Source organism: Cyprinodon tularosa, unplaced genomic scaffold (assembly GCF_016077235.1).
Source record: "Cyprinodon tularosa strain WSP-4 unplaced genomic scaffold, ASM1607723v1 ctg130, whole genome shotgun sequence".
NCBI lineage: Eukaryota > Metazoa > Chordata > Actinopteri > Cyprinodontiformes > Cyprinodontidae > Cyprinodon > Cyprinodon tularosa.
In genome coordinates, this window is record NW_024038115.1 from 1,749,146 (window position 1) to 1,762,975 (window position 13,830).

Below are 13,830 nucleotides of genomic sequence, written 5' to 3' on the forward strand. Positions count from 1 at the left end.
TCCCCTAAAATTTGGCCTCATTTTAAAGAGGAACAAGAACAGACTAGATAAGAGAAGAGAAGCATCTCCTTAATACTTTGCTTCTGCCACTTCTTTTAAATGCCCTAATAAGACAAACCACATTAAATTGGGTTTAAGAATGATAGGAAGGATCGTGTCCTATGACCAAGTTCCTATATGCTGCATAAGTGCCAGTAGCAGTTAACTGTTCAGGAGAGGACAAAGGCAACCAACTTTATCCAAATTGAGTTCTTTTGGCAAAATGTTCATGATCTCAATTATTTACAGTTTACCAGAACCTCAGAATAATATCATGTGAAAGCAAATGGAGAAAGTAAAGAAGACTGTGGAGGGATTTAAATCTATAGCTTGACTGGGGATCTTTCTGCAAGGTATATTTATTAAAATAGTAGTTGAATACAAACTTAAGTTCTCAAGAGAGAATAATTAAATGTAACAAGCACATGTGGTCCAACTAAGAATAAGACATAATCAGTTTGACTAACCTAATAGTTGTGGCCTTGAAGAAAATCAAGACATAAACAACAAATGAGAGTCCAAATGACCGTGAAACAAGTCAGAGAGTCCCTTTGCATAGGTTTAGGATTTTTTCCTTTTAAATGTCAGAAAATCCTCTAATATCTTATAATTGAAGAATAATCAAAAACAAGTAATTTCTTCAAAAGTAACACATGGAGTTACTCTTTGTAGCAGAGAAATATGATTTAGTTATATTTCTGGTAAATTAATGATTAACAAAGTCATTGTCTATTTTTGTTTACATGCTTCACTATGTCTCATTTTTGATTTTTCAAGAAAGCCCAAACCAGGCCAAGCTTTCACCATCTCTAGTGATAATATAATAAAGATTTTTCATAATGCTTATAAAGAAATAATGAACATTAATCAAGAAGCTAGAATTTACTTGTTTTTCCATTATTGTTGACTTTCATTGTCTCTTTTTTGTATTAATAACAAAATGTATTCTGTTATTAATACAAACATGTCTTAACAATAAATACCTGTTAATTGAAGATTTCGTATGGTTTTGGACATCCTGCTAGCAGAGATAATTAGACAGTTATTTATACATTAATCTTGGATTTAGCTATTAAAACTAAACTCTCCACAGTGTTCGGGTCAAAGAAGCAGATTCCAAAAATTACTTGGAAAATGGCCAAATTAAACCAAGAACCTCACTAAATCTGGTGTCTGGACAGGAATTCAAAGACCTTCACATTCCAATCTCTTTAGATTCTATTTTTCCCTAAATGTTAACCACCAAATAAACCTTAGGTCAAAATGAATCAGTTTTAGGCTGGATTCACATGTACAAGCCTTGCAAAACGATGCACGCTTTGTCTTTTTCAGATTTTGTTTTGCAATAGGACTACAAACTTCCCTGGATATTATTGAGGCTTTTTGTTTAAAAAACCCTGATAAAACAATAAGAAAACCTTTTGCTGTGTCACAGAGTACTTTTTAATCCATTGTGTGAAGGAGTCAAAAGCAATGCACAAGAGCATTCTTACCAAAACATGGCTGGTCATGTAAACTTTCAGGCCGAGCAATGGAAGCAACAGTCAGAGAAGGAGTTAAGCGGGTCGTGGTAAATCTGGAGTATCCAGAGAACTTCACAGCTTAGACACAGAGCTAAACATTAGACTTAAAACTCCAAAAATGATGCATTATGAAACAGAAGGGAAAAGGTGTGAGCAAAAGAAGGACAGCCTAGATCCAAGTTGAACATTTGGGCCTGTTGGGGTGTGACAATAGCAATCAATCCGACTACCGTCCCAGTGACCCATGGCTGTGACAGCGTCATACAGTGAGGATTCTTTTCTTAAAGGGAAAAAAAATTAAGATATATGGTATTACATGCTGGCACTTCCTGATGAGAGCCTTTTAGTGGTCAGCAAATAATTGAGCCTGGGAGAGAGGTATGCCCTTTAGTATGGTTAAGAGCTTAAATGGCTAAGCAACATGTTTAACAAAGCGAAACAAAGTTCCACTCTTTAATCTAACATACACTTGAATTTGATGTTCACAGGCAATATTTATCCAGTTATTCTATTTAGTTAAGAATGCCAGTATATTGATGGAAGGAAGTTATTTTCAGTTTGCATTTTGTGTTATTTTTCTTTTGGTGTGATCTTTACAGTCGTCAAAATGAAACAAAAGAAAACCCCCGTGGTGGGGCAGACACCGACACATACAGTGGTTTTCTTTTTTAACAAGAAACTGATAGTGAGCTAGTCCACATACTCCAACTTCAAACAGTAAAAGAGAAGTGAGTCACCAAAGCAAATCAGTGGTGAACCAGGTGGGGGTGGGTGGTATATTATAAGTCATCAGAGCAGGTTATTAACACCCTATGGAGACTGTTTTGTCTCGTTTGCAGAATGAATCCTAAGTTTCTTGAAAGAGGGCAAAGTCACAACAAAAACTGTCAGAGAGCAAGACAGCTGCGGTTAAACTGATAATCCAGATACAAACAGTGGTACAGTCTGAGACATTCCTGCTCTGTTAATAACATTTAGGAAGTTCAACACAACATGACAAGGCACATCCGGGGAATAAGTAAATATTTCAGATGTTTTGTGTGTGAGTGTGTGTTTCTTTATTAGTGCATAGGAGGAAATAATATAAAAAAAAAAAAAACTATGTTAAAACAAAACAGGCCGTTGATTGAATTTCTTGTTTGAAATCCATATCAAACCCAGCAGACTACAGTCCATGTGTAGAAAATGTATTTCTGTGCTCAAGTCTATGACTGTTCCAAGAAAGGCATAAACTTTTGCAGCAGTGATGTGTTGGAATGAATGAACCTCTGCCAAATCAAAGTGGACTATGGCTTTAAGCAAGGTCAGCAAAGCCTTTATTTCAGGAAGGATAATATAAAAAAGAATCAAGGTGACCTGTTGAAGACGTGTAAGGAATGCAAACTGCTAGATCCCTACTTTTTAATAATTTTCTTCCAACCATTTAACCTGAACTGTCTCACAGAGAAACAAAAAATACTGTCCATTTTGGTCAACATCATTTTAGCCACTTACCTATAAAGGTTTAAAGGGTACTGGTGCCAATTCCATATCTTATTGGGCAAAAGGTGGTGCACACTCTTAAAGTGTTGCCAGCCAGTCAGGGTACAACATAGACAAGGGCTGATTGATCAAACTATACCTTTCTATCTCCTGTCACTTCTCTTTTTGTGAGGTCAACAGTAAGAGCACTATCATTGGTAAGAAAGGAATGCCGGACTGCTTGGCTGATTTCAAATCGCCTTTAGCCTTCTGGACATCATTACGCAATGGAAACACACATGGGTAAAACTTGTCAAACTGGGACCACAGCCTCCTAAAAAAGAACTATAAACACAGGTTACCCAAATGTAACGAGGAGCTTAAGCTCTCCATAAAACCAAAACACACAAAGCTGTAGACATTAACATGTATTGCACAGAGTATATGTGAATAAAAATGATAAAAAAATAATTAAACTGGGCTGTGCGTCTATGTCCTGTCACAAAGGATTGTGGGAAGCCATATATATTCTATGTGCCAGATAGGAACATCAGGTTCTTATGCTCCATAATCTATAGGTAGGACACGTTGTGCTACGGTTTCCTGCCAGCACCATTTAAACAGCATGTCAACCTCTGACAAAGTTCCAGAGCTTAAGTGTCTGATTTGCCCAATTCTTATTGAGCTAGACGCTGTGTTTCAATTGAACCGAGATCCAAATTTTAAGCAAACTTAGGCTTTTTTTTTTTTTCCAAAGTACAAATTTGCAGTGTTTCCATTTGCTTTGAGTGCAAATGAGTTTAATGTTGCAATTTCCAATCAATCTTTGACCCAAAAAAAATGCACATTAGAAAACAAAGTTAACTGTACTTTAGACCTAAAGCCATCTAAAGAAGACCAATTAAAAGAGTGTGGGGTCCTGTAGATAACCTACAGTATGCATGCATTAACGGAAACATCCACACGAAGCAGAAACCTCCTGAATCTGAACATAAGAAAGACAAAGCTAGCCATTGTGTACCTCACTTATTTACCATAATCACCAGATGTCTCTACTACCTTGCAACAGCCTCCGTCACAAATCATTTTTAACACTCGTCTCCTTCACCTCCATTTGGCACGGCCCAATTCTTTGTTTCACCAGGAATTCAGACACACTAGCTTTGCCATTTTCACCCATTGTATCCTTTTGCTGCATTTGCCAGCATCGTCAAGTGCTTAATCTTGTGCTTGCAAAAGTCACTGAAGGGGGAATAAAAATGACAGGCAAACATTTCTAGAAATTACTTTATTTTGCAAAAAAAAAAAAAGACATATTTACACTATATACACACCCCAAAATGAGCCACTTTGCAACACTATGGTGTATTTAACGGATCAAAATACACTGTATCGATAATCTCTCAGCAGTTCTTGGTCACAGACAAACATACATATTAAATACTGCATTTGGAAGAATTAAACATGTGCTTCCATTATGGGATGTGCTGATAAATTATGTTGGTCTTGCAGTGCTTTTAATAAATAAAATATTTAAAAATGTTCAGTATTATACTACAATGGCTGGTGTGTCTCCAGGCACAACGTTCTTCTACTTCACTAGTCCACACAAGTGGGAGAGTCAACAACTTTCCCAGCAGTCAATGCAAGCAGGACCTCCACAGCAACGAGCCTGTGCACTTGCCAGCCTTCTTGTAGATAGATCCCCACAGTCTTTATTCCACAACATTCAAAACCTGAAGCCTTCTTCCCAGTGAAGAGATAAAGCCAACGAAAGTGCAGAAGTGAAGAGAAGACTATGCTTCTCACTGACCCACACTGGGGCTCCCCATGGTGACTGTGCATTGGTCTTTAGTATTCCAACGTCTTACATTGGTATCCTATAAGGAGATTCAGAATTAATATGCATGAGACATTAAGTCTGGGGAAAAAATACATAAAAAAAACAAACACTTGCTGCGTACCTCTTATTAGGTTTAACTTCCCAGCCATCACGACACTTTACGAAGGTTATATATTCCCCTGGAGAAATCTCAGTTTTTGAGGGGTCTTGTGCACAGAAGGTAAACCTGCAGCAAGCCAAAAATATTTTATGTAAATTAGATTGACTAGAAGTGTTCAACTCCAGGTCAGAACCAGTGTTCTTCATGTTTAAGGATTAAACACACCAAATAAAGCTTTGCTAGATAGACAGCCAATGCATCTAGGACTCTTAAAGATTGGATGTTTGACAGAATCACATACCAATAGTTTCATATTCTAGTCACAGGGCCATCATGTTACATCTTTTATATGCAATTGCTTCAACACAGTAAACTCAAATATGGGCAGAGGTCTGTAGTGTTTGGCTGCATGCTAATGAGGCAATCTATCCAAAAAGAGTAAGAGTGAATGCAAGGGACGAGTGTAAATGTTGCAGTCAGTTTCCATGTCAGACAACTGATCTACCTTCCCAACTCTACTTACTTTTTCTGAGTTTCTCCAGCTTTCACACGAATACGACGGATTTGCAGCACAGGTTTGGTGGCTTTGGTGTTCCAGTTCCAGAAAGAGTGTCTGATGTACTTAAAGACGGAGCTCAAGGATTCAGAGTCGCCCTCCCACCTCAGACTGATCTTAAGCAGATCACCGATATCTTCCTCAGTGAAGACCAAAAAGGTGTTTGTGGAGTTCAGACCAATTGGTTCATCATGGCTGAACAAAGAAACATTAAAGGTCAGAAAATGGGGTAGTGCATCGAACACTGAAAAATTTGAGGATTGTGGAAGCTAAACAAGTGAAACTCAAAATGATAATTACAGCCCTGGAAAAATTAGTTTAAGGCTAAATTAACATTTCTCAAGTATAGTTAATACTTAACCTCAGAAATATGTGCAGGGAGCATTTTCGTTAAAAGTTCAGCCCCACCATTCATGCATAGTCATGTCAAAGTGTTACAGAAAGACTTGTTTTTCCGGTTAGATATTGAACTTACGCAACAAAGATGTTCCCGGTATCATCATGTTCACCGTACAGCTTCACATAAAAGGTTGGCTCTGCATTGTCAAACTGCTTCCTGTTGAAAATGTGCATCTTCATTTGATAGTGGTATCCTAAAAAATAAACAGTAAATGTTTAATTCTCTGCAGAGAGATAGGCACAGTAGTAGTTTATGGCAGTTGCTTATCACTTACTAGGGTAAACATACAAAGTAGTAGAAGATAAGGCCATTAACTTTGAAGCCATGTCCTTTTTCTTACCCCCAAAAGGAGTGTCAGCTCGTGTCTTCAGGTACATCTTGCTGCGCTTCTTGCGCATCTTTCTGGCATTGTAGCCGATGTTATTGCAGCGGTTCTTGCGGCAGCTGAGGCAGGTTCCCTTCTTAAAGCGTTCTGCATCAGTGCATTGGTAGGCATAGCTCACATGATCTTTGTTCATCAGGGAGTCCACAAACAAATGTACAGCTCGCTCATGTTCACACTTCATAACCTCCATGAAATCTGGAAAATAAAGGAAATGCATTCAGAATAAAATGTAAGAATTATGCAACTCATGTAATCAGTTCATGTGGGGGGGGGGGGGGGGGGGGGGATAAAAATTGAGGCTGGATTGGATGAGAGGACTCACTTCCTGCAGCTGCCAAGACGTCACCAAGTGCACACCCAGGCTGGACGTCGCCACCGTTTGGATAGATGTCAATATGTCCAATTGGCTTCTTGATTCCGATGCTCACGCCCAAAGCCTCGCGAGTGTATGTGTGCAAGACATCCACAAAGTCAGCATCATCAGGAGACAAACGTTTCTGGTCATCCACATCTTCAAACATTGGCCCAGCTGGGTCAAGACCTAGAATAAATAGAGATTAAGCCATTAGGAAACTCAAATTTCAACTAGGATAGCTTCTAAGATTCTTTAAATAAATGTCGCTTACCAGTGATTCTACCAAGAGTCCCTTTTACATAAGTTCCTGCATAACCAGCTACATGAGCACCTAAGCTGTATCCAATTAGATGCACATTCTCCAGAGGTAGTTGCAGATCTTCCTGTTTGAAAGGAAAACAAATTTACAAAATGAAAAAGGTGCCATAAAGCAAGAGAATCATCATTTTCACTCAGTCATTAACAACCAAGTCTGCAGCTGAGCCAGTATCTCAACTCTGTTCTACCATCATGTCTGACAGACCAATCCTGGCTATGCTTTGATTTAAAGGAATGCTTTCAAACATATTAGCCTGTGAGATTTCATAAGAGGTTTATATCCCACCCACACACACCTGGAGCCAGTCCAGCATACTGGCAATATCAAGACCGACTGCAAGAGTGTGGTTGACTGCATCAGGGTAGAGCTGCTGAGCCAAAGGTATCCAGTCAACAACCACAACGTTTGCGTCACTTTCCCGCTGCATCACTGCTGAGACGAGGTTGCGCATCCAGGCTTCAAATATACCACTCATCTGAACATAAAAAGCAGAAATGTAAAGGTAAACAAAATTTTCTTTAATAGTGCATTCAAATAAAAGGAATCCCTGTAATCTTTAGGTGCACAAAATAAACTGAAAAAAAAATTTGAACGCCATTTACCGTCCAGCCGTGGATGATGAAGATAGTCTTGGCGGTTGCGTTGAAGCCACACTTTTCTAACTGGTCTTTCTTGCCAGTCTGCAGGTAGCACCCTTCTTGGTCCAAGTCTAAATCCTTCCTCAGGTTGTACTTTATTGTGCCACTGATAGCCTTGTAGTCTGACTCAAATCCATTTTCTTCACCTGGACAGAAATATTTGATTAAAAACATTTGATGGCATAATGAAGCAGTCAGCATTTCTTCCCTGTACAAAAATAGAATACATACATCTGGGCATTTCTTAGTTTGGCTTAGTCACCTTAGAAAGGATCCAGCTTACCTATAGCTTCTGAAATAGATCTCAGTATAGGCTCAGCTTAAGATTTAAACCATTTCTCTTCACTAGAGCCACAGCTGATTATTCAATACATTCTGTCCCTCTACTCATCAAATATTGACGTTTGGTCCAGTTCTCTGTGCGTCAGATACTGACAGGGGTACCCCTCTTGGCATTTGTTGACGCACGGCACAGGGTACATAAAAAGTCAATACGTTATTCAACTTTTGAAGAGAAACTACAGCTAGAAAAATTTTATTTTACTTTTCTCAAATCTCAATTTGGTAGCAAAAACAGCTGATTAAAAATCCAGGGTTGACTAAAGCTTTCTTAAAGCAAGATTTTCCTTTCCAGTCACTACAGCCTTGCCTCAGACAGGGCATGCATGTAATGGCTAAATGCAATTTTATTTGCTCTCGTCTGACTGGATTGAATACATTTCTGCATTTAACTGGAATCCTTTGTCATGTAAACGTTACCTCCAGCCCAATAAATTGAAAATGCGGAAGTTAGCTGATTATATCTAAACTTTGGAAAAAAAAAAAATCTTAATAATGTGACTCAAAAGAAACAAAGTTACAGAATTAAATGAGATCAATACAGATTTTAAACATTGGCTCTTGCAGTTGATGCAGAAACCTGGTGCGAAAAGGTGCACAAACCAAGCTGGAGGGGCCCCAAATGGCCCCCGCCACTTGTCATTTCACTTCACTCCCCCTTTTCCCACAGCTGCAGCTCATAATTAGGGTACTTTACATGCCTCTGGAAGGCTGAAAGCCAAAAATAAGCAATTAACCCACAACTCAAATACACACCAAGTTGGACCCCCATTCATTCTGAAGACAACCGATTTAATTGCATTTGTTAAATAGTTTACTCCATTTTAATTATAGGATAAAGGGAATCTGGGCTTGGGGCCCCTATAATTTGTTCAACATTAACACCCTTTTGGTAATTAACCACAGTGGCCAGGGGATCTTTGGTAGTAAAACGCAGAATCAGCGGAGCACATGTCCAAATGGTTCAAATATAGAGAGAGGCTGCCATAGGAGGGGGGAGACGTGGCGTTAGGAGCGCCTTCCTTCTTTCAAGGCTCCTAAAGGAACACGTCGCAGTTTTCCTTCTAAATTCATCCCCGACCCAATTTTCCTCTCGTTTTTCTTTGGAATACTAATTCAGCAAATGTTTTATCAGGGTTAGAGCCAAAAATAAATTCTAAACATTCATTAAAAACCCGTCTAATTCCTTTATGAATCACACAAAGAAATGAATGAACAAAAGACTTGGAGCGCTTACCTTTAAGAACAGAGTTCTCCCCAAAGGCGAAGGACACGCACTGCAGGAAGGTCCATAGTAAAACATTTTTATGATTCATTTCTCAGTCGCAGACGTAAGAGCAACACTTTAATAAAAAATATAACCAAGTCTAAAAAGTCTTATTTGGCTGTTTTTCCTTGAGGTAAAGCAGTGAATGTGGACCCAGTGAGGAGAAAGAACCGGTGCGTCCTCTTTTGGATGCGCGCCTGCAGGAGTCCGGCTCCAGAAATACTACTTGAACCTGCTGCCTTTTTAGTTTTAAATAGTTTCTCGTTCCAAGTCATCTGATCATCGGCTGATATAACGTGGATCTTATTGGTCAAGCCCCCGTTTGTTTACGCTGAGGGCGTGGCAACGTTTGAATGGAGCAGAGTAGTAGTTTCTCACGTTTTTGTGGTGACGCAAGCGGCCAGGATTGTCGCTCCAGAGGGCTCCCTACTGCCTCCATCCCTCATAAAACTAAGGAGGTGTAAATAAATGACAGATGACAGAAACAGAGCGTTAAAGGTTGTAACTTTCCTGTTAAAGAAGAAAAAAGAAAGCTTGAAATATTGTGAGTCATACCACCCACCCCCGTGGAACATGTTTAAATGGCCTTGTTTGTGTGGGGGGTGGATGGAGAGTCTCTCTCCCTCCATCTTTCCTATCTTCCTGGCATCCAGCCAAACCACCAGCTTAGCCCACAGACCACTTTCAATGCAGGAGGCGAATAATGGACCCACTCACGCAAGGGGGTCTCCGCTACAATACACCCACTGTTTGTGTGTAAATAGATCAGGGCCTACCACAAGGAAGTGACACCTGCCACTCCAGCAAACCCTCCCCCATTGCTACCTGCTTTTGGGCTTTTCTCTTTATAGCAGGAAAATATTTTCCTTTTTACCATTTGGACACCACAAACCCAACTTTTTATTCATGTATAATGTTTTAGGTCAGGGGTCTTCAACGTTTTCCAGGCCAAGGACCCCCAAACTGATGGCGAGATGGAGCGGGGAGGACCCCCTAATTACCGGTATATAGACATATTGTATGAAATTGTGTTATATTAAACCGGTCTTATAGTCACTCTATTACACATGGAGTCGATGTAACGAAAGTAATTTCTCCCTGGGATTATTAAAGTATTTCTGATTCAGATTCCTCGTTGATGGGACAGGTGTTGTGAATGAAATGGTGCCCATCTTGAAAGAGCTCCCATGTGTCACTGAATGGGTGCATTGATGACATCTTCTGCCTCCATTTATCTGCTTACTTCAGTGTGTTGAATTCATGTTAATGTCAGACGCGTCAGCTGACCGAATACTATACAGGGGCACAATAGGACACAAAAAAGAAATGCTACAGATTTTTTGGGCAATTATTTGGAGGTGTCCCCCCATACTCCGCTGGGAGAGCAGAGCTGTGAAAGCGGAAAATTAATTAATTTAAAAAAATCAGTGCCCCAGGCATACCCAGGCACCGCAGATCAACAACGGGGCACATGCCCCTGTGAAAAGGGTCTGGAGACGCAGCTGGTTAATGTGTATTTTAAGACATTTCAATTAGTGTTAAAAAATTGCAGGGGGGAATATAAAAAGAAAAAGTCTAATAAACCAAAACTTTTAAGACCCCCATGCAGTACTGTAGCCGACCCCCTGTTGAAGACAATTTTAGGTGATTGACCCACGTGGCACATGACTGTTAAAAAGAAAGAAAATATAAACCCAATAAAAATCTATGAAGTGGAATACACTGTTCTGAAATGATGCTTTGGTGATGCATCTCCCACCAGCAGTTACAGGTGTGAATACTTTGCTGTATCTCTATACATCAAACAATTCCCCATCAAATTTGTGTTTTGGTTTAAGTTTTGACAAGGCCACTATAACCCACAAATATAGCTTTATGTAAAAATCCTATTTTTATTTATGGCGGCAGCCTTTTTTTCTAAAGCAAGAAAAAATAAATTGAATAAATCATTGTTAACGTATGCTTCAAACCTAGATGGAAATTACCATTTTCTTTGCAAATAAAGACAAAATATGCTGACTACTCACTTAAAAGCTTTCCATATAAAGAAACATGTTTAAAATTAATAAATCACACAATAAAACAACTGATTGAACAGTGTATGTTTTGCACATTTGTGAAAATGATGACAATTTTGAATGACCCTGTATTGGATAGAGCAAGTAGAAGAAATTTCAGTGACACATTTTCTTAATTTTAAACCATAATGGAGATAATCAGCTGATGAGGGAGGCCTTTTTTTTTTTTAGTTGCTGGACTTGTCTTTTTAATGTGCTGTACATAATTTGGGCCCATGACTTCTTTTTTTATTTACACTGTCTCAATTTGTTTGCTTTGCTTTTTTCCTTTGCATGGAAAGGACTTTAATGTTAAAAGTGCAAATCTCCCTCTGGGAAGAGTTTTCGCATAATTTAATGCAAGTTCGGCAGATTCTGCAGCAACTTCTTCCCCACCGCCATCTGACTGCCGTAACGGTTGAAAAAACTCAAAATGTCACAGACTCTGCATCACACTGATAACACCGATCCAAAATTACTGCATATTTGCACCATACACTTCCATATCAATGCGGGGGGGTTTTTGCACCATGTTTTTTCCCCCACACTGTTTACATTTGATTATTGCTGCACTTTATTAAATGGAAATGTACATTTACTGTCTGGAAAGATTTATTAATCAAAATTTAGTTTTGTATACACTTTGTGTTTACAAAAAAAAAACTTTATTATTACACTTTGTGTATACAAAATAAAATAAGAATCAGCAATTACGTAAAAAGCCTTTTAGATCAGTCTTTATTCTTATCTTCTGTCAAAGTTTGATTAAAAACTCTTCATTCTTTAAATGACTGAAATAAATTCCTGTATTTTTAGTTATTTTCCTATAAATAGCTGTGTGCTAATAGAGATGCATGGTGGTGTGTGTGTGTGTGTGTGTGGGGGGGGGGGGGGGGGGGGGGGTCACTGCAGTTAAAGCTGAGAGGTCCATGCACCACCTGGTGTAATAATAATCTGACTGACATCACTCTGACTTTTGAAACGCTAGGATGTCATTTTTGGATGGGTCTTCATCAGGGTTAGTGGCTAGTGGGGATAGGTCCATAAAAGTGAGTGAAAAAAAATCACTCACTTTAATTATTGCTTGGGTCATTAAGATCAATAAAAAAAATAATTTATTGATCATAAATTAAAAAAAAATCTGAAATAACCGATATTCTCTGACACTAGTTGTATTTCCAGAAAAAGTAAATCAGTGTAACTATCATATTAAATCACAGCTGTCTGACCATTTACAGGTGGGAGGGTTGACAAGGTGCAAATAAAACAGCTAACAAAGGGGACGAAGAGACAGGCCTTGCCTAAAAATGACTTTTTATATGGGTTGGTGTGTTTTATCTACAGCTAATGCCAAACAATTTCACTTTTTTTGCAGTTTGAAACAGATCTGGTTCTCAAAATTCAATCGTTTATAAGTTACCGCATCCCCTGATTATTTTTTACTGAAAGGCTTGGTAGATCCACACTGGCTTATAAATTAAAACTAATTTTTGAAAAAAATAATCAATCACACAATCATTATTTTTTTAAGTACAAAGATAGCTGGCATTTTCCCCTCAAGTTAGATTCAATCTTATAAGAACTACCTTTAAAAAAAAGAAAATTCCTAAAAATCTTTATGTTCCTGCCAAATCTGTTGCAAGACAAATGTCAGAAAAAAATTACAAACATAAACAACAAAAACACAAGCATCTTGTGTCAAGGATGTATTTTAATCTGAAAAGAAGTCAATGAATAGAGTCTACAGGGATGACAGTTTAGTGTTAAGTTGGTGGTGAAAATAAACCAAGACCTTTTGACAATTTATTTCTGTTTATTATCCAAACATGACATCGAGACCAAAGTAAATCCCTGGTACTCCTAATGAAGTACTAAGAAAGAACCCCATGTACTTCCCGGACTATGTCTGATGTCAGAAATTGGCAGTCACGTTCACCTTGAAAGTAAAAGGAGTCTCCAGTGAAGGGCTCCTGTTATTCTTTCCATCCACTCAGCAAACTGTCAGGTCTTGGTCTGTGAGCCAGTTTGGTTCTGTACTGCGTCGAATGGTTTGTTCTGTGAGGTCCGTGTGGTAAAGAACCACAGCGCGAAACTTAAACAATCCGACAAATCTAAGATTGTCGAGGGCAGCAGAAAAAATAAGTGCCAGCATTGTTCAAGAGTCAGGAGGAGCTTTAACCCATCCATAAAACCATTGTTAAAAACATTTAAAGAATCTTAATAGAGTTTTATAAGAGCTAACTCTCTGCTAGACATGACTAAATCATAGGTCCTGAACTCGGATGTTTCAACGATAAACCTAATGCTTAAAGCTTAGTTCTGGGGAACGGAAATCATAACACTGTAACAAACAAATAAAAAGGAATACTGTTTTAAAAAAGGCATCATTTCATGGAAACACTTACAATACTAACTGGGTCGTGTGATGGAAAACACTCCTACCTCACCCTCGTAAAGTCTCTGGTTTGCATATGAGGTGTGGAGGCTTTTCTAGATGTTTACATGCGTTCCTGATAACCCACCTGGGATTTTTAGGGGGAATTTAGTC

General features: G+C 38.7%; 1 protein-coding gene across 1 annotated transcript; it reads right to left on the bottom strand.

Annotated features, from left to right (window-relative positions):
- Positions 1-4,331: 4,331 nt before the first annotated feature.
- Positions 4,332-9,473, bottom strand: lipg (lipase, endothelial). Its single transcript, XM_038277314.1, has 10 exons — positions 9,196-9,473; positions 7,584-7,765; positions 7,277-7,456; positions 6,934-7,045; positions 6,630-6,848; positions 6,263-6,502; positions 5,998-6,115; positions 5,490-5,717; positions 4,988-5,092; positions 4,332-4,903 (listed from the first exon to the last, which is right to left on the bottom strand). Exons 1-10 carry the CDS (start codon positions 9,272-9,274, stop codon positions 4,891-4,893), a joined length of 1,476 nt encoding a protein of 491 aa, XP_038133242.1. The 5' UTR covers positions 9,275-9,473; the 3' UTR covers positions 4,332-4,890.
- Between the last annotated feature and the right edge of the window lie 4,357 nt (positions 9,474-13,830).